Source organism: Apteryx rowi, unplaced genomic scaffold (assembly GCF_003343035.1).
Source record: "Apteryx rowi isolate R43461 unplaced genomic scaffold, aptRow1 scaffold_70, whole genome shotgun sequence".
Taxonomy (NCBI): Eukaryota; Metazoa; Chordata; class Aves; order Apterygiformes; family Apterygidae; genus Apteryx; species Apteryx rowi.
In genome coordinates, this window is record NW_020450983.1 from 2053731 (window position 1) to 2078654 (window position 24924).

General features: G+C 37.5%; 1 protein-coding gene across 2 annotated transcripts in view; it reads right to left on the bottom strand.

Annotated features, from left to right (window-relative positions):
* SLC9A9 (solute carrier family 9 member A9) overlaps window positions 1–24924 on the bottom strand; it is a 221239-nt gene that overhangs the window by 127314 nt on the left and 69001 nt on the right. For both annotated transcript variants that reach the window (XM_026086985.1, XM_026086984.1), the window contains exons 7-8: window positions 5250–5388; window positions 4030–4135 (exon numbers count right to left, since the gene is read on the bottom strand). In XM_026086985.1, the coding sequence (XP_025942770.1) occupies window positions 4030–4135; window positions 5250–5388 (245 nt within the window). The remainder of the gene's footprint in view (window positions 1–4029; window positions 4136–5249; window positions 5389–24924) is intronic.

The following is a 24924-nucleotide window of genomic DNA, read 5'->3' on the forward strand; positions in this document are numbered from 1 at the left end:
CCATTTTCTCAGGACCTAGGCAACTCTGTCAGAGCATCTCTCACCCTGCTCAGGAGACACTTTGCACCAGGGAAGTAGAGCAGTTTGCTGAGATTTTGATGCTTTTACACTGATTAATTCCATATGACTTTGAAGTATTCATTAAATGAATACATACAAGCAAATAAATTCACACAGATATATTTGAGTGCATTTTTTGCAGATATATTAATTTCTGTTTATTTGAATATCTACTAAGTTCAAACAGCTGTAGATACAAAGGGCCTAACTTAGGTGACTATTAAATGCCAATGTATATCATGGAATCTTACATAGCCTAATGACTGAGCATTCAGTTAAAAAATATTGAGTTTGGTGATTATAAAGCAAGAGAACAAGCAATTAAAAACAGCAAGAACATTATATTGCAAGTTGTACTTTCCTCATTTATTTTGACAAGTGTTTAATTTCAATTATTTATGATTTTTTTCTGTAGCCTACTAGTAAATATTCTGCAATGAAGTTTGGCAAATTAATGCAGATATACTAACACTGCCCTTACTGTAGCATTCTGTTATGGAAACCTTGCTCAGTAGTCAAGAATGACTGTCACTTTGGGGCAAATTATAACATGTACAAATTAGATTATACTGTATAAGAATCAATTTATCATGCATATATAGCTATCTCTTCAAGCTGTGATATTATTAATATCCATTACATTCATTTATAATTTACAGTTATCAATATAACAATAACTGTGTACTCATCCCAAATTTTTATTTTTATTTGCTGGTTTGATCATATCCATTCCTCAGCCATAATTTGGCCCATACATTGTGTTAGCATGGGATAGCTTGAGAYAGAGGAATGAAATAGTTTGTAAAATGCTGACCTGTATTAATATCCTTTCACATTTTATTAAAAAAAAAAAAATCCACAAGCTAAACAGTGAGCTCTACCACTTACTATACACAAAACATATTATAGCTCTTCATAAATTATGACGTATCTCAGTATTAGAAAAAAAGGGCTTTGGGATGGAAGACCTAGTATGGAAATCATTATAAGAATAAAATTATTTTGCTGTTGCATTATTTAATAGCTACAGGGAAATACTAATGTCTAGTGTTAATCCTTTGAAGTTCATTTAGAAGGAATGAACAGAGGAAACAATATCTGAGGAACATGAAGATAGTAACATAAATGTACAATGAATCAAGTTAATTTTTGAAGCAAATCTATTGAAATCAAAGACTTTAAACTAGGAATTCAGTTCGTTGAATGGACTGGTCCACAGTGGTCGTAACGGGGTTGTGATGCTGTCTTAGTTCTAATGATTGCTTTTAAGGGCAGACACGCTTGATTGTAAAATCAGATGATGTATGCATTAAATAAGATAAAAGACAAAGCAAGTAAGCTGGAAAAGACTGAAAATGCAGTGAACGGATGAAGAGCTGGGTGTGCTCTGCAAGAGGATGAGCTTCCCCCATGCTCCCTATGCTTTCTGCAGCAGGTGCTTCGTGCATCACAYACTCCTGTTTTGGAGACTGCGCGCATTAACTGTGTTTTACACAGATCCCATTAGCATTTCTATGAGAAATCAAAGCTATCTTAGTTTCTGTTGAAGGTATAGATTTCAAAGTCAACTGAAAATACATTAACCAACACAGTAATTTTAGTGCTGAAYGGGAAGTTTAAAATCGTACTTCGAAAGGAGGAGAGTTAGAGCTATTTCAGATGAGATTGAGATAAGATGAAAAGAACATCAAAATTGGTTAAACCAAACAACTGAAAATATCCAGTCAGAAGTGTAATGTCAACAAAGTACTAATAAAGCCACTGAGTTTAGAAAGCACAGCTTTGGACTTCTGAAGCTACAAGAAAGGCTCCATGAGGTTTTTCACCGTAACAGCTTCTGACAAAAGCCTTTCACAGAAACTAAAAGACAAAGGCTCAATCCTGCTGATAAAATTTTCAAGATTAAACTTTGCCTCTTCACAACACTGTAATTAAATGATTTCCATCTGAAACTCAGAACATACTTAGGAAAAAAAGGCTAATGACAGACTTAAAATAGCTTGATATGTTTTGCTTGCAATATGTGTGTGGGCAGAGCAATTCTCATTTGTCTATATCAATTCCCTATAAATAAGAAATAGCTTAATTTCCCTGCAATTTTCTGTGTTTTTTTTTTCTTTAATTGGATCTTGACTTTGTTTACCACTCTCTTTCTGGCCATTTAAAGTAGCTTACCATGGTGACAATAAAAACCATCTGTGCTGTTCAATAATTGAGTTTTCTGTTTCAGATATTTTATATATTGTAAAAGAAAAAACCCCATTCCTCAGAGTGACTAATGGGAGAGGCTACAGTGTCTGTCACCACATTCCCAGTATGCAAAAAAGACATATGTCAATTATTTTTGTCTGGATAGGCAGTCTGTTCCTTTTCCCAGGAAATGGAAATTACCTCTGGTGCCGCAGTGCCTGAAGCACTGARAGGACATATTAGTGTTTCCCTTCCAAACCCACTTTTTGGATATAATATACAACTTACCTATTTTGCAGTTGTTCCTGGATGAAACATAACATTGTTGTTCTTAGCTGGAAAGTATTTTAAACCAGCCTTTCTTTGGAAGTCATTGGCTTGGGAAATCGTTGCCTCCGCTTGCAGGCAAGTGTTTAACAATCGTCCTTCTTTGCTACCATTTTTATGTAGTAAGCAAAGAATCATGTCACATTTTTAAGAGCCATTAAGCATAAAGACAACAAACGGAGCTTTATTCCAGCTGATATCTGATGTGATAGAATATGACCCTTCTGTTCAACTCATGGCCCGCTCTTGTTATTCATTGTCCTGAAGATTTTAGCATGAAGCAGGACACACAATTATACAAGGCAAAGATGTCTGAAGATGCAGATGTTAATACTCATTCAGAAATCATTTGATTGTGTGGCTAGTACTAAAAAAAGGTAACCATGATGGCTCCATCAAAGTCAGTAGAAATCTGTCTGTCAACTTCAGAGGAGCCAGGATTTCCCTCACATTCTTTGGCCTGGAAGACTTTTCAACACTAATGCTTAAGTTAAACTTAGTTCTTGAACAATTTTGCAAACAAAATAGAATGGGCTGCATTAACGCTCCATTAAGCAGTTTTCATGACTTTCCCTGACATTAATTACAGCACTAGATTTCAGAAATGGCAGCATCGAGAACATTAAAATGATCAGGCTATTATCAAGTTTTTTCATTCAAATCACACTAACAGGTTACAATACAATATTATCTGGGTAAATTCTATCCATTTACAGTTTTTGCCTAAACTTGTGTGGCCTCTTTATGTGCTAAAAAGCAGTCCCTGCGGATGTACTTGGACTGTGAGTGCACAATTCCTTTCTCAGTGTTAACGAAGAAACAATCAGCTCATATGTGACTTTCTACCTGCCACTGGGACATGACTATCCTTCTGCAAATGGTGTTTATATAGATGCCCTGAACAAAACAATTTTATTTTTTCAGAAAAATCCAGAGGTGGCTGCAGCCCACTCTGGTGTTGAGCCCGTCCTCTGTTTGGTCCCTGGTGACTGCGGACAAGGAGGAGGGATGGCAGTGCAATGCACGGAGAGGAGCGCACAGTCCCTGGCAGTCCCACGGCACTGTATATTCCGTTCCTCGTACTTGCATTCATCTTTGGTCATACAGGTGGGCAGAAAATGTAGAGGTATGCTCAGTGTACAAGCTCCCGGTTCTATAGTTGAACACAGGCACTAATGCTAAAGGGACTACAGAGGTGGAAAGGAAAATCAAAGACTGAGCACTTCAGCCTGATCTAAACCTTTGTCTGGAAGAAATATTCAATGTTGCTACAGATTTGTTCTTAAAGATGACAGTATATCCATTACAGCAACTGGCTTTTAGAAGCTTTAAATAAGATGTAACACCTAAAATAATGCCAGCTTCCCACACTAGAAATGCCAAAAAGTGGCATTTTTCCCCACTAGAACTATATTGTAAAGCTCCTTTTATTCAGTAAAATGCAACACTTACCTGTAAGACCAGCAGCTTCTGCTGATAAGAAGGCACTCCAAGATAGGAGGAAAAACAGACCTGTCTCCAACATGGGGAACTCACACAGCTTTGTAAATTTTGTCAAGTGCTGAAAGATAACTAAGGAAAAATAAAAAGCAACTATTTTGTAAGCTGAAATTGCCCCCAGCCTGATGCTAGAAAGAGAACTCCCCCACAGTATACATCTATGCATGTTGAATTCAAGAAAAGCTGCACAGGTGCTAAATCATTTCAAACAAAGATGAAAATCCAGCACAGGTTTTAAACAGGTGAATTCTACAAGCCTGCCATTTAAAGCTACATATGTACTCTTGTGGTTTTTGGGCTAATGCCTAACTGGTTGCATTTTAGACTCTTTTCCCAGCATTTGTTTACATGAGATATTCCTGCCTACTTAGTGCTGCAAGTAACTGAATTATACACATGCACCTGGTATCACAAGAAATGTGAAAAAGTGAAAAGACAAATAGCATTCAAAAAATCAAAGGCCTAAGGGCTTTATTATTTCTGCAAAGTGGAAGATCAGTTCAATTCTGTAGCCTGGAATTATTGAAATTATTGCTAGGAATATAATCAGGCTTTAGTCTCTCAAGCACATCATATTAATAAAACTGGTTAACTCATTTTGCCCAGTTCCACACTGACTGGCATTTAGTTTAACATTACAACAATGGAAGGAGGATGAAAACCGCTGCTCTTCCGTCTAAGCAGTATTTTACACAAAGAATCCTAAAATGCAACAAAAACTGCAGGGCAACAGATACACCTTTTATTTCTAGTTTAGGTAAACTAACTGGCTTGGTTTGTGGTTTGCCTTGTGTTTTAATATAATAGTATAGTAGTATAGCAATAGTACAGTAATTTAGGACAAATGCTGCTAATCTGTAGCTCATAAATAAGACAAATACACCATTCATGTTTTAACCTCAAAACACATGTACACAAATGTAATTATTTACAAACTGTCTTGCCTAATGATAAAAAGAGATTTGGATAAAATTTGGAGCTAGAGGTGTTTAAGTTCTTTGTGGATTCAGACAGATTAAATTTCCTGTCAGTTTATGATCTGATTGTTTGCAAAGTCTTGAATCCACAGTGCAGAAGTTCAAGCTCAAAGTAAAGATGGTCAGTCTCAGACACCACACAACCTTTCCAACATATATAGATTTTTCTCTCTGAAAACAAACAATAAAGGATATTAAAGCTGTGACAACAGCGTAAGAGGAGCCCATGGCAAATGATCCAGCAAAGATCCCCAGAAAATTTCCCACAGACTGGAAGAAAGCAGCAGCATCAAATGCATTAGGATTCTCCTTGGGACTGTAAATGGATATAGAGCTGAAAGAAAACAAAGGGATGGGGGAAAGGAAGAGAAAAGGGAATAATTAATTCAATCACATTGTTATAATACTGAAATCAATAATTAAAAACAGACTTTCTTAGGGACTCCCAATGCAAAACAAGGCTTCGCTGGGCTGAGAGCAGATAGGAAGGCAGAGCAGATAGATACTGGGGGAAAAACAGTTTATTTTCAAGGTATCGCCCTGGAAATCAATAGTTTGCTGCCAGTCAGTAAACATTTTTATACTAGAAGTGCAGTAAAGAATACTGTTTCCAGGTCAACTAAATATTAAAAGGTGGTAGGTGTTTAAGAAGTCTGCAGGGAAGATAGATAACTTTGAATTATTTATTGACCATATGTCTTCAGAGCAGTTATATATTCACAAATATGCCTGATAAAAAGTGCAACTTTATGGCTGAGGCTCAAATGGGTGATACAAATCACAGTATGTACCAAATCTGCAGTAGCTATCTTGTCATAAAACACCTAGTAGTTCCCTTCTTGGTGTAACCCTTCATAAACAGCACTTAAAGCATATCAACAGCTCAAGAATATGAAACCTGGTGGAAAAACAGAATGAATGTTTTCCCACAGAAAGAAACTGCTGCAGTTGTCAGAGGTCATCTCATATATCCCACCTCTGAGTACAGCCATCAAGAGTAATTTTGTATTGGAAATTATGCCACCAAAGGGGAGGCCATACACTTAAACATTTTTGAGAGCATCTGGCTTGTTATTTGCTATGGTTCAGTTATTGCCTAGAATTCTAGTGCTACCAAGTATGTGTGCCTCTTTGTTTGTTGAAACATTAAAATTAACAGATACACAATAGGTCTACGCCTCTCAAACACTAATTAAGCCACATTTCAGATTTTTGTGGTTCTGTTGCTTTCAGTACTGGAGGTCTTTTATGTTCTCTGTCAAAGAAAATCGACTGAGCTTGGCACTGGATTCCAGAAAGTAGCTTAGATTGCTGGAAAATGATTGGTATTTTAAACATTAAAAATTTAGAATTTTTAAAATGTGTTGAATATTTTATGCTTTTGCATATTAAGAACATGGGATCCCTGCAGTCTGATGTCTTGCATCTGGAGATGAGGTTTAGAGATGCAGCTCTGTATGGAGGATTTTCTAAACAGTTGCATTTATTTAGGGAACTCCAAATAATATGAAGAAATGTGAAACTAGATCTCATGCTTTTAGTCTGTAAAAAGGCACAAGGATTCTCAAAGCATGTGGTAAAGACTAAATATGAGCAGCAAATACTTTTTACAAGAGAAATTACTTAATACCAAAATCTGCTATCTCTACTCAAGCTGACTGGCAGGACCACAAAAATGGTGAGATGATTTTTAATGGAAAGTGCTATTAATATTAATAAATAAAATATTGTTCCCAGTAGTAATGCTAATTGACAACATGTTGCTGTCTAGATTTTCAGTCTTCTTTCAGCTGTGGTTGTCTTAGACCAGGGGCCAGTTATAATTCTTTGCTTCTCTTGCCCCCGATRACTCTGAAATGTTTGTCATCTTTGGTTTACACAACTTCTGTTCTTTTAGCCCCCATGTGAAATAAAGAACTACATTAAACCATACATACATTCTCTCAACAGAAAGAATAGCTTTCTCTGTGAAAAAAATGCTGTCAGCTATGATACTGTATGTTAACAGACTAATTTGCTAAGTGTGTTTTGTGTACCTAGGGAGGACTTCAGTTTAGTTAGTTATTTAGAGTTGAAACTATTGTGTTAGTATAACCAGAAACGCTAAATCTAAACATTTTAGGGATGTCTGGACAGTAGAGCAACCATGTGGTTCTCTTGAATAAGTATACAGAGACTGTAGCTGCTAATATGGGTTACTTAGTGACTTATCAAGCAGTAATCAATCTTTTGTGTCACTGGTACTGACATAAGTGCTGAATTCAGTGAGGTCAACGTGGCAACATCCTGAAATCAAAAAAACCCTGTTTTATTATACTGATGAGTATCTCTGCCTACAAAAGGGATGCTTGATGATAAAAAGTAACAAAAAAAAAAAAATCTTGATGTGGAGTGAAAGTTTACTAGTTAAATTTCAGCTGTAGCCATTAACTCTAAGGCAAGAAAAGATGACTTTGTTAAAACTAGTTAGGGTTCCAATATACCCTCCAATTTACCAACAGCTTTCAGATATGGAAAAAGCTAGAACAAAACATCCTATTCTTGATAGTTATTTCAGTAAAAAATATAGAGTGACTGTCATCTCACTGGGAGATTTTTCTACTAAATATGCCCTGTAAAATCACATTTTTTAAAACCACCATAAAACAATACATGCTCATTATGTCAACTATGGTTTCTGGTCTAGGTCCTTCCAGAATTGAGGTTTCCCATCTATATATTTTTTTCCTGCAGCTCAAAGCGTATTTAGTTCTATTTTTCATTATGCCTTATTCTATCCTGGATCTATGATTTCTTTTTCTGAACAYGTTTCTTTTTTAATGCTGCCTTTTAACTCTTGCAAGTGTCTAAAACACATACTAATTTACCTGATAATTTTTCTGTATAAATTGTAGTTTAATGGAACAGGATTTTATCCTTTTTATCTCAGTACTTCCTGTGAAGCCAATTGTTTGACGTAAAAGCAAAATTTCAGAGTTTAACACTGGACAGAATCATAATCAGACTTAGAGTGCCTCTACTCTTCTTCCTTCTCAGAGAGCAATTCAAGAAACATTTCTGCTAGTCTGCTTTCTGTGACTGATACAGAAAGGGGTGATCTCAGTTCAGTAAGGAGCAGTGTGTAAGAGTTGATTTTAGATTTGAAAATGTGTTTAGTTTTTAAATATTAGAGGTTTTCTATTTGTTGAACTAGTATAGGAACAAAATGGGGTATTTCTGTAAATTTCTATATCAGAGGTGGACTAAGCCAATCCCGAAAAAGAAAGGGAATAGAAAGTTATCTTCAGAGATTGATAACTGAGCAGAACTAATGACAAAGCTACTATTTATTGACCACTGATAATGAGATACAGGTGAGGGACATGGGTGAAAGATTCTTGTCGGGTCCTGACTGAATGCTTGATGGACATGTCCCACAGACACCTCCCCCAGTCCATGTTGGGTAACCTGGGCTCTGCTTTCCCATCCACTGGATGGAGTTAAGAATAATACCTCGTTTTCTCACTCATTCTTATAAGGATTAGCTAATATTATCTATACTAGAAAACTATTCCACAAATCCCTTTTTCTTCCCAGTTCTTCTGTGCTTCATTGGCCAAATAACAATGGACAGGTTGAAGTGCTTTCAAAAAGGATATATTGACAATATTTATTTATGTAATAAATAGTGAGTTAGGATGGTATCTTTTGGTTGAGGCAAAAAGGAGGATTTCTTGTTTGTGCCAGTTGTACCACCCTGATCATCCAGCCTCCCTTTTATGATCATTTTAGGATGAAAGCTTAGCATGATGAAGAATGTTTCTTTCTATGGGCTTATATGGGAATAGGGTACTAAAGGTCCCCATGGATTGCTGAATTTTAACTTCTATTGTAATAGAAAGAGAACAATCATATTTCCAGTTAATTCTCAATTAATTACTTCTTACATCCCCAGTTATTCTCAAGGAAGACCTTCTTATCCTCCCATAAGACCCTTGTCTTGCTGTAAGATTTACAACCTGTGAATTTAGCACAGTGATACTATTTTCCTTTTAAAAAAGTTGGAAGTATTTAGGATTAGAGCAAAGATTTTTCAGGAAGTGACAAAAGTTTTTTGAGGAAAAATCTGTAGTGAGATTAAAACTTGCATCCAACCTTTTGCTTTTGACAAGTCCTGGCAAGTCTAGGGCTAGTGTGGCAGTATCAAATAAAGAGATGTTAATCAGTTGTAACTAATGGAACAGCACAAAAATCTTTGGTTTCAATATAAGCCAAAGTGATACAGCACGTTTTAGATGAGTTTTGGAAAAAGGCAATATGCTGAAGAAAATACACTCTAGCCTCAGAAGGAAAATGTGTGCAAACAGCAGAAAATTACTAATAAAGCGATTTAGAATCAATAATTAGCAATAACCAATAAATAAACTCTTTTATTCCTTCCTTTCTCCCTCTGTTTATGTGACCAACATGAAAACAAAAAGCTTACAGCCTTTGGAAAGGAATATTTCTTTCAACTTGTTTGGTGAAAGGGCTTCCTATTGCCCAGCGGCCTCCTTCCTATTTGCTGCACCATCATGTGCCACATAATACTGCAGAGAAGAGAATCAGAGGCAATATAAAAAAATTCATACCTGAAAATACAGAAACCTCAAATATTCCTTAAAATACCTTCAGTGAATGAGGTGTGATCTCCCTCAGGTGATAAATAATTACAGAACCACATGGTGGTTTCATCAGCTGCTAATTAAGAAAAATAAAATAGGCTAGGAACAAAATATCCAGAGTTCAAGGTTGTTTTTAAGAAGAAAAGGAAGTTATTTTTTTCTACAACTATAATTATACAGATATAGGTACTATATCTGTATACTATACTGTATTAGAAAACATGGACTTTGCAGAGAAGTAGATTGAACAGAACTGTTTCTATTTCCACACAACTTTTTAGCAATGTAGTTTTCCTAAGAGTGTTGGAAGAAAATCCCAAAGACAGAACTGTAGTTTCTGCAGGCTTTCCACAAGGCAGGTGTTTGAACCAGAAGCTGGGTGTGAAAGTGCATGCACAGCACCAGACACCTACACCTCCTCTTGGCAAGCCTTAGGCCAGGAAAACCTTCCAGGCTTCCTCATAAAATACCTCCTCACACAGTAATAGTAAGTAGATGACCTATAAAAATGAACACAAGTGAGATAAGATTGGGATGTGAGYATGCTAAGCCAACGAAAGCATATGTGAAGTAGAGACGAGGTTTGCATGCYATTAAGGGAGGAGAGAGATGAGACACACCAGTGCAGGAAAGATTTAGGGCTAAAAAAAGCCCTACAATTGTAACAGTAGCTTGAGGCAAACAGGTAGAGATCATGTCCTCTAGATGAAAATTTCCAACAACAAACAAACTTGTATTTTTCAGTAAAATGGTGATCAGTAAGCAGAGCAAATACACAGAAGATGCATTTAAAGAATATAGGTGTGTTTTCCCTACAGCCTTCTAGATAAAGAAATCTGTTTCCCTGAAATTTATTCGTAATGGTATTTGTGAATGTTTAGAGAACTAAGGTTCCAGAAACCTGGATTTCACAGAAATATGCACATTAGGCTTTCTATTCGTATGTGTGTAAGAACTGCAAACAGAGTTCCTGAAGGCTGAGTTACTGCTCAAGCGGCTAGCAGTTCAACCTTCACTTTCCCGGATATCCAAAGCTGTACTCTCCCTGGCCCATCTCATCATGCCCTGGTTTTTGTTCCACTCACAACCTGGTTTCAGCACACTGCTAGTAATGCCACTGGTTTTAATTCTAGAAGAAGGTGTGGCAGCTATTTTAGAGACTATCTTCTAACTGGGATTATACTCTGTTCCCTTTTCTCTGTATTATGACATATTTGTTTCCCGTCTTTTCTGTCCTCACCTTTGTCCCTTTCAAGGCTTTTCCAGACCTTATCAGGTATTCTTGGCCATTTTATTTTGACTACTTCAAACCAAACTAACGCTTACTGTAGCAGTATGTAAGGCTTTTACTGTTTATGGAAACCTTCCTCAAAATGTCTTTGTTATCAATTCCAACCTGGCTAGCTGATGGCAGATGTCAAAGCACCAGGCAYCCTGGAAAGGTAAAGCTGTCGCAGACTTTATGGAAAACATAAGTTTTGCCATTTATGAGGAAGAGCAACATCTGCATGAAAAAATTTAAGGAATGCAGGCCCTCTGCTAGATTTTCACTTATTGTAAAATCTCTTAGGTGGAAACAAAAGACTAGATTTACTGATAGAGTCAAGCTCCTTTTTGAGTGATGCAAAGCATCCTCAGACCTGACTTAACTGGATAAGCAAGTTCATCAGTGGTATTACAAGGCAGCTGCAGAATTTGAGTAACTCTGTCCATTAATGTGGGCAGACAGAAATCAGTTTAGCTCATCAGTAGTCATTTTTGGCAGCTAATGATAAATGTTTTCTACACTGGTAAATATTTCAGTTGTCTTCTGTGTTCAGGCCTGAGCTGACACACAGCAGCAGCTTGGGGTACAGCCAGAGAAAATATTTAGTTTGCATTGTTCCGGGTAGACATACCCTAATGTAGATCTTAGTTCTCGTCTACCCTCAAACATCRAGAACTGCATAAAAACTGTTATTTTTCCTCTGTCTCCTTTGCCTCCTTAGCCATTACCCTTAAGAAGCCTTGGATACCATCTCTTTATCATGATGATCCCATTCTGGGCCTGGAAATGTCACCACCTTCTCCTTAACAGGACCTGGTAGCCCATCCACCTCAATGGGAGCTGAACCCTCTGTCCTGGTGCCAGGGAAGCCTCTGCAAGCCCATCCTGATCCTGGGAGAACACCCTCTCCCTCTAATCCTGATCGAAGTTCAGTCACTACAGACACACGTAAACACTCTCTCTGTAAGAGGCACTGGCAAACCCCATCTTTAGCTTCAACATTAGTCACTGAGTGTAAAAAGAGAACAGAAGGGTGTAGCATCTTAAGAGATGAAGATGTCACACAGCAGTCCTTTATATTATGTAGGAGACAAGAGCTCAAGTTCAGGGTTCATCAGATAATGCTCAGTGTGATGCGGTAATACTGGAGCGTGTGAGAGCAGCACAAATGAGAGCTGGGAACAGACACAGAAAGGAGAGAGGAGATGACATTTTCTTCAATGGGTAATGGTGTAACAGGCTCGCAAACTGAACAATTGCAAGTCCAAAGCCATATCTGATCTGGTGTGACGGTTCTCTACCCCTGTACATCTGCAAAAAGAGTATGTGCTGTTTGTAAAACCAGGAAGTGATACTCATTTAGGCATGCTGCAGCAGAAAAGTAAAAATTGGACATGAATTTCTAAGTACTCCAAGAGGACAAATTAAGTTCCTTCTGCTGAAATTTGTTTCTTTGAACGTGTTGGGCCACAGTATTCCTCCAATCTTAGGGTTTCCCAAAGTAAACTTCAAGTGAATGAAATTTTTGCTTCTCTTTAAATATGTAAGCATACATATTAGTATTTCACATGCTAAATACATTTTTATAATTGAGTTTTAAGTACAAATGCAGTATGAAGCCTGTGAAAGAGTTAGTGTGCTACTGGAAGAGATGAAAAATGTGAAGAACCAGATACATCTCCATGCATTCAGACCAACACACTAATGATTTTATCAGAGGTGGCAGTGTCCTGATCACTAATTTCCTAAAAGCTACTTTCTTTTGGAATAGCTTTTCCTCTCCACAACTCAAAACCAAGAGGTCTCTAATACACACTGAACCTCTAACCACAGCTGTATCTTAAATCTTCCTTACCACTTTGTTCCTGCTCTTTCCTGAAGAGGTGGATATCCTAACATATCCTTACAAGTGTCATAACATTTTCATTACCCTGTTCTAGGCAAATATACCCTATTCTTATCCCTGTTGGAAAGAAATCCTGATGAGCAGCAACCTGGACTCTCCTTTGTATCTTGTGTAATCACTTATGCCTAAGTGAAATAGCATTTATAAATTAGAACAGTACTGTAAAAACTTTGCAGTTTTTCTGCATAGAAAACTTGACTGTAAAAGACACAAACCAGTGATGTCTCAAATCACCAAATCCTCTATGTTAACAAGAAACAATGACAAAGAAAAAAAAAACTCCAATTAGTATCTGGAGGAAAAAAGAAATAAATTTCTGCATGGTATTTGAACCAAATTTGTTGCATCATGCTAATTAAACAACCAGAAATGACAGGCAGGAATTAGACATGCTGTACAAGTCAACAGACTCTTTTATTAACATTTGTTTGTGAGTCTAACCTGTCTTCTTTCCTCCCTACCGCTGACATGTGATTTAAGATAGCTATCATCTGCACTCAGCTTTCATGCTGCTAGATCCAACCATCCAAGTTTCTTAAAATAATGTAATGATTTGCATTTCTTTAATAACAAAACACTGCACAGCACTTGCTTTCTTCATATATGGCAAGGTTTTTATATCCTATCACCTTTATATTACACTTCAGTGCTCCAATTTTTGTCTCTAAGTCACTAGTGTCCAAAGTTACTCAGGAGGCCTACAGCCAAGCAGGGTGACTGAGCCAGGTCTCTGGTAAAGCATCTTAGTCACTTCTTCCTCAGAAAACCTAAACCTTCCCTTTTAGTGACATCACAGTGTAAAGATTTCATGTTATTCAGCCCATCAATATAGTGCCTGTATATGATAAAAATATATTTGTTTCAAAAAATTTTTTTTCCACAAAATATTAACATATACTTTCAAGATTTTTTTCTCCACCAGCTAGTTATTCCTCTATTTTCCAAGAAATATGTGATGATAAAAGCCATCTATTTGAAGTGAGAATTGTATTGATCTAGAGAAGGGCGGAGGTTCTCTACCCCCTCCTCCACTTCTTATACAAGTCCAGGGTGATAAGCAATGCCCTTGAAATAAGGATTTCCAGTGAAAATGATGTATCTCTTTTGAAGGACATGAATTGAATTCATGTGTAGTTGTAAATATTCTATAAGTGTAGGGCAAAGAGCATGCCCAAAATCTACAGCTCTGCTTTATCTGTATTAAAGTGGCACAAGGTGATATTGTGGGACTTATCTTACGCTGCACACCCAGAGTGCAAAGAATAAAACATCAGTGCACACTAACAAAATGTTGCCTGATGGGTCCACAAGAAGCACGGAAGGTGTTTACTGATTACTGGGCGGACAGGTAGTGTTAAGCCCTCCCCTTCGCACTGAAATTGCTGGCGTGACTCCAGGATGAGACAATGATGCCATTCAACCACTCTTGTCTTTTACAGTGCCTGCACTCTTGCAAATAAATGTGACATTTATCTATGTCAATTGAATTCTAGCTCCCTGTTGATAAAATGATGCAGCATGATGGTTGCCTATACTGGGCGATACATGTTAGAACAGCAGAGCAGATTACCATTAAATGACTGCGATTTACTGTCATTCTGCTTGAACACCCAAGATGAAAAATTGTCTCAAACTCTACTGATACATTGATGAACATGAAAAGTAACTCCACTGACTTGACACACTTGTTCCATATTTATGCTAGTGTCACAAAAAAGTAGACTATGACCCAAACACTTTAAGAAACATTTAACATWTACTTTTTCATGACTAGCCATAAAAAATCTTTTGCCCTTATGGGCAACTAGTAGAGATTAAATAGAAACAATTTGCACTGAATCCTTATTGAATCATAATTTTCTTTCTTAAAATCACGCAGCCCACATGATATTGGGTGATACTTAGTGATGTTGCTCAGGAAAAGCCTAAGACTGAAATAACAGAAAATGATCTATATGTTATGCCAGACAATACTGCCTTCATTTATGATTTGAATCATCATCATAACATTGTAGCAAAACTCACTACACCTGTCTGCAGTGTAATATACTGAGGGATAAATAACAGTCTCCAATTTGCAATAATAGCTAGTCCTTATCCTGCACAAACACACAGTTCTACTCACATCACCCTTCTTTGGAGTTTAAATCAACTTCTTCCTGACAGTTACAGTACACTATAATCTTGTAGAAATTCCGAAATCCCCTAGAATGCCTCCAAACGAAGGGATAGAGGAGGAACGTGAGATTGCTTAGCTGGTCAACTAAAGGGCACATATAGTATGTTCTTATTCAATATTCAGAGAATTTCTCTCTTCTGTGGCCTCTGCTTATGAAGATCCTGAGACCAGTGTGTCCAAGGGTGGTGTGTCCTGTGTTGGCGGGCAGAGAGCCATCTAAGCTCACGGGCGGGCTGGCCACAGGCAACCCAACACCCCCAGAGAGACGCTGAGGAAGTTCTCAGTCCTCCCCATCTTGAGGAAAACAAAGAGCCTGTTCCTTCATGTCTTCTCTCTTCAGTATCAGTAAAACAGGAAACAATCCCATTTTTACCACTGATCTGCTGAGCCTCAACTGTTCCGTATAACTGTCATGATTTACATTTAACAGAGGAAGTAAAGCTTATATATGAATGTYGAAGAGAAAGGAAAGAATAGGAAGTAGGCTACTAGGAATATGTTACAAAGACTTCAAAGCATTAAGTGAGTGACTGAAAGGGAAAAATACCTACGTGATTTCTACCACATCTCAGTCTCTTAAAAATAAATTGTATGAAACACATGCTTTAGGTAGATTTTTCTCAGACACAGCACAAGGGGTTTTGTTTTTGCTTCTGTTTTCACTGTATGTTGCCACCCTGAGCTAAACTGCCCATGGCACAAAAGTATTTAGTGAAGTTGGATTAAATGACAATCTTTGTTCAAAACAAACTTAGAACTTAGTAAGTGAAGAATGAGTACATGTTGTCTGTTAAGAGATCTGTAAGCTTATTGGAAAAAAGAAAAGCTACTGTTTGTGACTAAAATATTACATCCCAGACACAGCTAAGTTCCCTTTTAGAGGATGCTTGCAGTACCTGGAGCTGCTGGATATTCAACTGCCGATAGTGAAGAGCTGTGCCAAATCTGTGGCCTGTCAATAACCGTGGGTTCTTTCACTTCAGGATGTTTTCTGTAAGAGATTAAGGAGCCCTGAGTCTCCCTCTGCACAACCTGAGCATCAGTAGCAACTTGTGAACTGAACAATACATTGAGGAGCATGATGCTGAATGCACCTGATGAAGATAAGTTACATTAAATCCCATACTAAAGAGAGTGAAAGGTCTGAAAGTCTATCTGAAGCTTTTTTTCATGTCAGTGCTCTCCCCCACTTGCAGCTAAGACTCTTAAATGTGTAAAAAATAGGAAGAAATGTGACCCACAACTTGGTATGTGGTCACTGTACAGTCTGCCCTTACAAAACATGTTTTATCATAGTCTGAAGAGGTTTAAGTAGCAAAATAGTTTTACATTTCACGTACATTTTCAATATCTGGAGTATAGTTTGTTGGTTTTCTACACGGATTCTTGTGGAAATTTTAAAAAGGAGTTTAATGCTCTGAGAACTGCTGGAAACAGATGCATGCGAGATAGGCCATGTGCTCGCTGATGCACCTGGGCTATACGGGATGAACCCTCCTCAGTCCTGACTTGGAGCTCTGGGTACCCTGAGGTTAGGGCAGAAGGTCCCTCTTTGGCCTCATTTTCACAGGGAAAATAGTGCATTATTACCTCAGGTAACTGAGTAGGTTGTGAGTGTTATGAAGCAAAATCTTAAAGGAAGGATAGTTCATTTTGAACCATCTTGTTTTAGTATTGCAAACTGCCTGTAAGATTTTCCTATGCATTAGATATTAGAAGGTTTCAAGGACAGGTCACATCCTTTTTCCCCCAGTGACAGCACCCCCTCCATATGTACTGTTCACTGTCTCTGTGCTTCAGCTGAGAACATAGCTATTATGGGAGTGAGGTTTTCAGACCTTGGTACCTGTCAACTATTTTCATGCCTCTACTAAACAGATGATAATTCTTGGCTCATGCTAATCTGGATTTGAGATGAGCCAGTAATCTAAAGAAGAAAATCTCTATAATTGCCTGAGCTATTCAATCCCACCTACATTTCATTATTGAAAATATTTTCCATATTCTTCTTAAAAAACAAGAAAAAGAGAAGGCTAGGAAAAAATGACTCTGGCATTGTCTGAATGAAACACTATCCTGACAACAGAGCTTCTCTCACAAATATTAGTTCCACTTCTATAGCTTTATAATAAATGGTTGCAGCTGTTGCCATGGTGATTTTCATTTTTAAAAATCTATCTAAGTGAAGACAAGAAATTCAGCTGTTACCATAAGAAAGTCTAAAATAAATCCAGATGTGAATTGTACGCTCTGGTGTTGGCAATAATAATGCATATTTTGTCTTCTTGATATACTGGAGCTGAGGATGGGGATTTAGGGGTACCCTGAGTTGTACGACTCTGTTCCTGATCCAAATGTAGCAAATGGATAGACTGAAATTTCAGCTTAGGGAAAGGCACTTCACTTGCTTATGGTATATTCACTTACATATAGTCTACTTAACTCACTTTAAAGAAAAAGGTATTTAAAGGCAGAAGTAGTTTCTGAGAAGGTGATAGACGAATCTGGACTTCTGGATAGAAGTTCTGGACTTTTCAATGTGGAAAGGTAATAAATAGTTTGGTGATTTATCTCTAGCAAGTGCTGACTGAAAATCCAAAAGCAGCAATTAATTGCCAAAAGCATGACCAAGAGTCTGTCTAGAGACAGACTGTCTAGTCTGGTAGAATATGGGCAGGATGGGAGACAGGCTGAAAGGTGGCTTTGCCTCAGTCTTATACCTTCTCTCCTTGCCTAGGAGCTGCGAAAGACTGGCCTGAAGCCACTCTAAATCGTAGCTGGCTGTCCGCAGACTCAGTGGCTCATTCCAGCAGCTTGGGGCTGCTGAGAACGACAGAGTTGTGGCTGCTGAACCTTAGGAAAATCGTTTTGCTCAAGCCTTTAGGCTGTATTGATTATGACACCTGCAAATGCCTTTTACTTTGAAGGATTAATCAGCTTTCTACACGTGATAAAATAACACACAGAGGAGGAATCACCAATTAGGAAATGAAGATGGTGTGGATAGAATTTCAGTCCTGATCTCTATGACAATCACAATGGTAAAAATCCTTTCTATCCTTACAGATTATAGCAGGAGGACAGATAACAGAACTGACATTCTATATTCCCTACTTTTATCTCCAGGGACATTTTTCTCAAAACTCTTGGTATGGTCTTTGTTCCCCTATCCCTGGTAAAGGAGTTTCAAATGATAAGCCAATGGATAAGCAGTGCTATATAAACATGTGTCATTCTTGAAAAACAATTTAAAAGCTAATTTGGATCTTTAAAATAATTTGGATAATCAAATCCTTAAAAAAATTCCTTAAATATATTRCAAATCAGATAATCAGAATGATCTTGTATCAGATATATTGAATGGGAGTTCTTGTTTTGATAAGGATGTATTACCCATAATTACATTTGCTAAGGTCCTTGAACATATAACTGGCAGCTGGACTTGAGCTATTCCTCCACTGGAGGATCAAAGAGTTAAGATGTCCCTTTATTTAAAATTAAGATCTCTGCTATTACCTATAACCTACATCCAATGCAATGGAAAATCTCACAGAAATGATAGACAATGAAACAGATAATTTTTCTTTCTGGATTTGTGAAGACTCCATTAATTTATGGATGAACATTTAGTATAACTCACCCATTTCCACCACTTAGTTTTAATGTAGTTTATTTCCACAGATAGTCAGTTCCATGAGGTTTAAACACAGCTATTAATAAAATGAAAACAATTCTGACCAGCTTCATTACCCTCATAATTACTAGAATAAAAGAGTCTTTCTTCAGAAACTTTTGCATTCACCTCACTCTAACAGTGTGCAATGAAAACACTCTCCTAGCTATGGGCTAAGTCATGTGAACTGTACAAACAGAATGTAGAACTGCAAAAAAGAATCCTAAAATGATGGTTCAGAAATACATTTAGCATTATCTGTAGGAATAAAAACACTGCAATAAAGAAGATGTACTTTGTTAAAATGGTCCAGGAAGCTGAAATATTTTCTTCAGGAATTTTCAACTACCTATAACCTTTTCCCAGTGTGCCTGAGGCAGAGAACAGAGACCGAATGGGCGCTCTCTTATTCTCATCTCTCTCACTGTCATTTCCGGCCGTGCTTGCTACAGATCAGGAGAACAATGTAGAAAGGAAGAACTGTTTCATTTCTTTTAAGTGAGTACAAGCATGTGATAAACAGGGATACAAAATGAAAATGCTGTATGTTTAAGAATGATTTCTCTTTTTGAGGTTTTGTAATGGAGAAATTGCTAAGGGAAAATGGTACACATCAGTTTATTAAATGTATTGTTGGGATGCTATTTTATTCAAAGATTTACTCATATTTAAACCTTCCCTTTTTAAAATCCAAATTCTGATGTTACCAAAATTTCCTAGAAATTTATTGAAATTATGTTATGAACCCAAATAACATATGCATATGCATACTGCATTCAAAGTATGTAGATCATTATAATTAGCAATTAGTTGGGGAACATCAAAGTACCAAACACATTAAAAGGAAACTGGTAATAAGGCTAAATTTTTTTCTGTGCTACAATGGTCTTTACAGCAAATGTTTGTAAGTCCAATTTCCCTAAACACAGTAGAAACTAATGAGCTTTGTCTCTGTCCTCTCTCAGGGTCACTCGCACAACTGCTGCCCTGATGTTTGCTGTCTTTCAGTCTAGCTCATAGGTGCAGCAGGCCAGGCAATGCCCTAACTTTATTTGGGTGTTTATTTTCTGTAGCTTATGACTTTGTCAAACTGACACAGTTTAGACTACATTTCCATGTTGCATTTGCACTTTTAGTGAAGGCTTTTTCTTTTTCTTGAAATTTCTGCAGCAGAAATTTAGCCATCTTGCAGACCCAGTGTAGAGAAAATACGTTTTTGCCTGTCTTGGACAAAACCTTACAATCACATAATTACAAAGCATTCTCACTACAGTGCTTTGAAATGCAGACTTGTCATTTTTAAGGGGTCAGGAACTGGAAATTACCCTTTTGTTACTCATGTGTCTTTCACCTTCATGAAAATGTGCCAGAATCGAACAATTCTTTAAGGTTTCTGAAATGTTTAGTTGACAAATACTCAGTAGAGATCTGATAAACTTCATCAGCTAAAGATCTCCTAAGACTTCATTTGCATTAGCCATGTGCCATCTAAAACTTATGCATGTTTATTTCCTGCAATTGCTGCTCCCCAAACTCTGCTCTCTACTTTTTCACCAGCCTTCAGAACTGACCAGCAGCACCACTCTCTCTGKTCCTCATATTTCCTCTGTTTGTCACAAAGTAGTAAGTAGGAAAACAAAGAGGTTTGTATGCCAGAAATAAAAAGAGGGTATCTCCTGGGGTTAGGGGATGAAGGGGATTGAGTTAAGAGTCTGGAGTGCTAGATTATGTGTTAGAAATATTTTGTTTCCATCTCAGATGGTAGAGAGCCTGGTGACTGCAGCAGTAGTGGCGGAGTACGTCATGCAATTCAGGGGAAGGTGTACAATAAGATAGAGGAGGTGACCCTTGTCTATGGAAAAGATAGAGAGAAGGAAGAAGATTGGGTCCAAAACAAAACCAGGTGGAAATGATAACAGTGTAGGGCTCTATAACCACCTGAATAAATTCTAAGAACAGAGGTTTGCTGCACTAAGTAGGGGTGTACACTCTCTCCTCCTGCTGTGCCTGGCACTCAAAGGCTTCATGCTACTGTTCTCAATTATTCTCTTTGCTCATATGACAAAAGTATATTCTGAAATCATAAAAGTTCCAAATCCAAATGGTGAACCATGTGCACTGGAGTAATGTCTTGGGTATGGAGTGAGGGAGGATTTTGTGTATTAAAAATAAACCCTAACATTTGATGAAAATGTTTACAGAAGGTGCCTCCCAACTCATCTTCTATAAGACATGAACATCTATTTKGGGCATTTTGTAACTTTTGTGTACTTCACAACTTTCTTCTTATTTTGATGTACTTATGGATGATTCCCCATGTAAACATAAGCATGGATGTATGTGTGTGCGCACACAAAAGAATTTCATGTTGAGTGATGTGAGTTCAGTCAAAAAGATCAAGCAAAAGACCAAGGATTTCTGAGTTATTAAAAGATCAAAGCTTGCAGCTGGAACCAGCTTACCTTATGACACTGCCAGTCAAATAAAAGTAACACTAAGAGCAAATTAGAATGATAAAATTAAAATTGAACTGTATAAAGAGCACATAGCTTGTGGAGGGTTCACAGGGGGATCACCAGAGACACCAGAGTCCTTCCTTGGGCTGCTGGGTAGCCTCTGGAAATATGCAGTCCATTCTACCACAGTGTGAACAGATTCTTTCTCTGTCTCTTCCATGTAACCACAACCTGACCTGCAAAGACTAAAGGAATTTTGATGGGAGTTTATACTGTCCTAACAAAACCTCTGTCTCTTTGAAATTGCTTCCAGTGGTGTATTTCTGGAAAGGATTTCAACACTGAATAGGTATTGATGGGTGCATGGTAAATGAAATGGCAAGCTCTCCCTCACCTTTCCAATACCTATTCCTTTTCTCCTGTCTTCTCCACCAAGACTCGAAAATATGTTGACCTACTGCAAGTGCCAGACAGATTCTTGTGTACAGTATTTCCATACAGAGAGGATRAAATGAGCTTGCTTTTGGAATACTTCAAGGGAAATAATATCAATACATTCATTTTAAACTAAAGGGGAGTTGTCTCTGCAAGTAGAATTAGACTTTATATGTAATTATTTTGCTCTCAGAAAATCTGTCTTATTCACAAGAGAAAGGTTATTTGGATAAGAAAAAACATCTGGAAGAGCTCAAAATACAAGCTGACTCATACCAGGGCGTACTTCAGTTCTGAAGAGCTCCCAATAGAAATCTTTCAAATGAAGAAGCTTTGATGCCAATTCGGTCATTTGTACTGAAAATGTAGCTAAATAATTGCCTCTTAGATGTGATTTGCAAGCATTGCAAGCAGCATTCTTAATTCTGAGCCTGCATTTCATATTTTTAAATGTTATCAGTTTAGTTGTGTATAAGTGGACAGAAATACCTGCAGCTAGTCTGATTTGACTGGATATGAAAAGTACAGACATTCCCAGCTGATTTGAGCTAAGTTACGTTTTCGTACATCCCTGAAGGCAATCTCCATAACAGTGCTTGCTGGAATCTATTCTAGCTTACCAAACAGACTGCAACTTAAGGCTGCCTATTCAAATAAATTGCATAAACGGAACAGAACCAATTAGATAACTTRTAGCTGGAAAGATCTTTAGCATATAATAACTAGAAGCTAAGTAGAATTTTTAATGTGGAGCCAATATTGAAAAAAGGGATATGAAATATTAAAATGTGAAAGAAACATAATGAAGTGATAGGGTTTATCTCCTGAAAACCATTCTGTCCCAAGTCTCCATCTTCATACAGAAATTCCAACTATGACAAATGTTACAGAAGCTCCATAGTGTTGTTTTCCCTGATTTAGGCGCAACATTGTTCTCTGCAGTAAGGCTCATGGAGAAAGGAGGGTTTATTAAGCAATGCCACCATCATGCTATGTGGGATTTCCTCTATTCTAGGAGAGAAGCTCTTTTAAAGTTTCTGCTAATAGCGAGTTTGGGCAGTCTCCCAGTGCTCACATCTCCTGTTCCAGATGGTCAGTGACGTGAAACTCTAATTATCATCAAGATAATAAGCAGGGGCTAAACCCTCCCTCAAAGGTAAAAAGAGCAGATGGGCAACCATAATTTCATTATTATAGAAATAATAGATAGAAAGAATTCCTCATCCACCTTTCTAAATCACTCGCTAACTTGCTGCACAATTAACTCCTCACTGTATTACTTTATTGGTTACTCYGTTATTTGACTGGTTGAATGGCTGCTCGGTATATAAGCCTTTCTAACAATAATGAGAATAGCAGCCAGATTCATTTTGTTTCAGTAAGTGAAATRTTTGGGCTGAACTTCCATCCAGCATTTTGCTTTCTGCATTTTGCTTTCTTTCAAGTTGTCAGTAAATTCTATTTTATTCCTCTCCACAGCATTACAGTTATTTCTTCTGAGAAATCTTCATCGGAATAAAATCACAAATAGTATTTATCTGAAATGAGGCTATGGATAATTCCAGCGATCTGGTTTTTAGTCATTTGTCTAGACTGGTAGCTCACAGACCTACTGCAATCCCCAAATCTTTGGTAAGGATTCAGGGTCTTGCAAGTCAGTACCATGGAGCAACTCTTCTTCATATGCCTGTTGTGATCCAGTGCTGGTCTCACTGTGAGTGGTCTCATCTGTGAGTTCTAGGTCAAGTTTTACAAAAGCGACTCTAAGTCTGCCATTGCTCAAACAGAGCTCGCAGAAGCTTCAGCTCCCCCAATTTCTGCCATATTCATTTAGGTAAAGACTGAAGAAAGGTTTTCGGGACACTTCCCTGTGTTTCTGGCAGAATCTTATTCCTTTGCTGGATTCAGATTCATTGCTTGAATCATAACTTGTGGACTATCTTTTAGAACTGGCTGGCCTAATTCCTAATGTGTGTACTGCTTAAGGATTTCAAACACAGACATTCCTAACAATACATCATAAAACTCTACAAAGCTGCACCAGAGAAAAATAATCATGTATGTAAATTAAGCTTTTCCTCCCTATTCCTATGAGCGAGCAACAAGCTTCTTTTCCCTTTTAAGAGTCTGAGCTACAGGTTTACATATCAATGACATGATCTGTATTTACACAGTCTGCCATGTCTCTGTTTCATTGACTCCTCTCACTCTTGCTTCTCTTTTCTAGTCATCCTCTCACAATCTCCATTTGTTGCTTTCACCAGTTCCATTTCTTACTTTCTCTTTCATCCTCATTTCACTGTCCCTTCCCATACTTGTTTGAGTGGCTTTACATACTGTTCAAATGCTAGGTAGGACACATAGAGAAAGACAGGCAGCAGATATAATATGCAGTACACTGAGAACTATGGCTTTCAGTACAATATGTAGAAGTAGCATGTTTTAACCCAGCATATTTACTCTGCATGTCTGCAACTCATTTACTTATGTTTGGCAGGGGAAGGAGACAAGTTCTGTTCCTACAAACACTGCAGACCCTACATAACTATGAGGAGGTAGTCACATAAGTCATCATCAATGCTGTCAGCTGAGTTCCAACACTTATTTTTGCTGGTACTTGATGGACGTTCAAAGATGAGAAAGAACACACCTTAATTTTCACTTCCCATGTTAACTTTCTGTATTGGCTAGTAGGAAAGTCTTTGTTTCTTAAATGGGTACCCATAATACAAAAGTTTCTGAGATGGTAAATATGAAACCTCACCATGTCACTTTTAATGGCCACTTTCTGACTATAACTGCTGTTTAAAGAATATGAGATGAGAACATTCAGCTGTCTTTCCCGTCTTTCTGCTGTAAAATTTGCTATTCAGGGATCAAAGTGTGGCAAAATCTATACAGAATAATGATCCAAAAATTAAAGGCTAAAGGATCCAAACCAGACACAGTTCATGACAAAAGAAGGAGACTTAAAGTAATCATTAAGGGGTCTCATATGTACTGCAATATGCATCAAGGACATACCCATCATGCCTTTCAAAACTGGTATTATTTCTTGCAAGTCCCAGTTCCTAACTGCATTGCTCAGCAGCATAGCGACAGTGTCTTTTCATGTCCAGTAGGGTTTCTGATTTTAATATATAATAAACAAGGAATCACAATAAAAAATAAAGTCTGCTTATGAAAAGTAGGAAAGTAACATCTGCAGATGATGAATAGTTACCTCACCAGCCAAATGACCAAGTGAAGTGAAAACATAAACTGAATATTTGTACTTGTGTTAGGTGTTTGTTAAGCGTATTACTAGAATT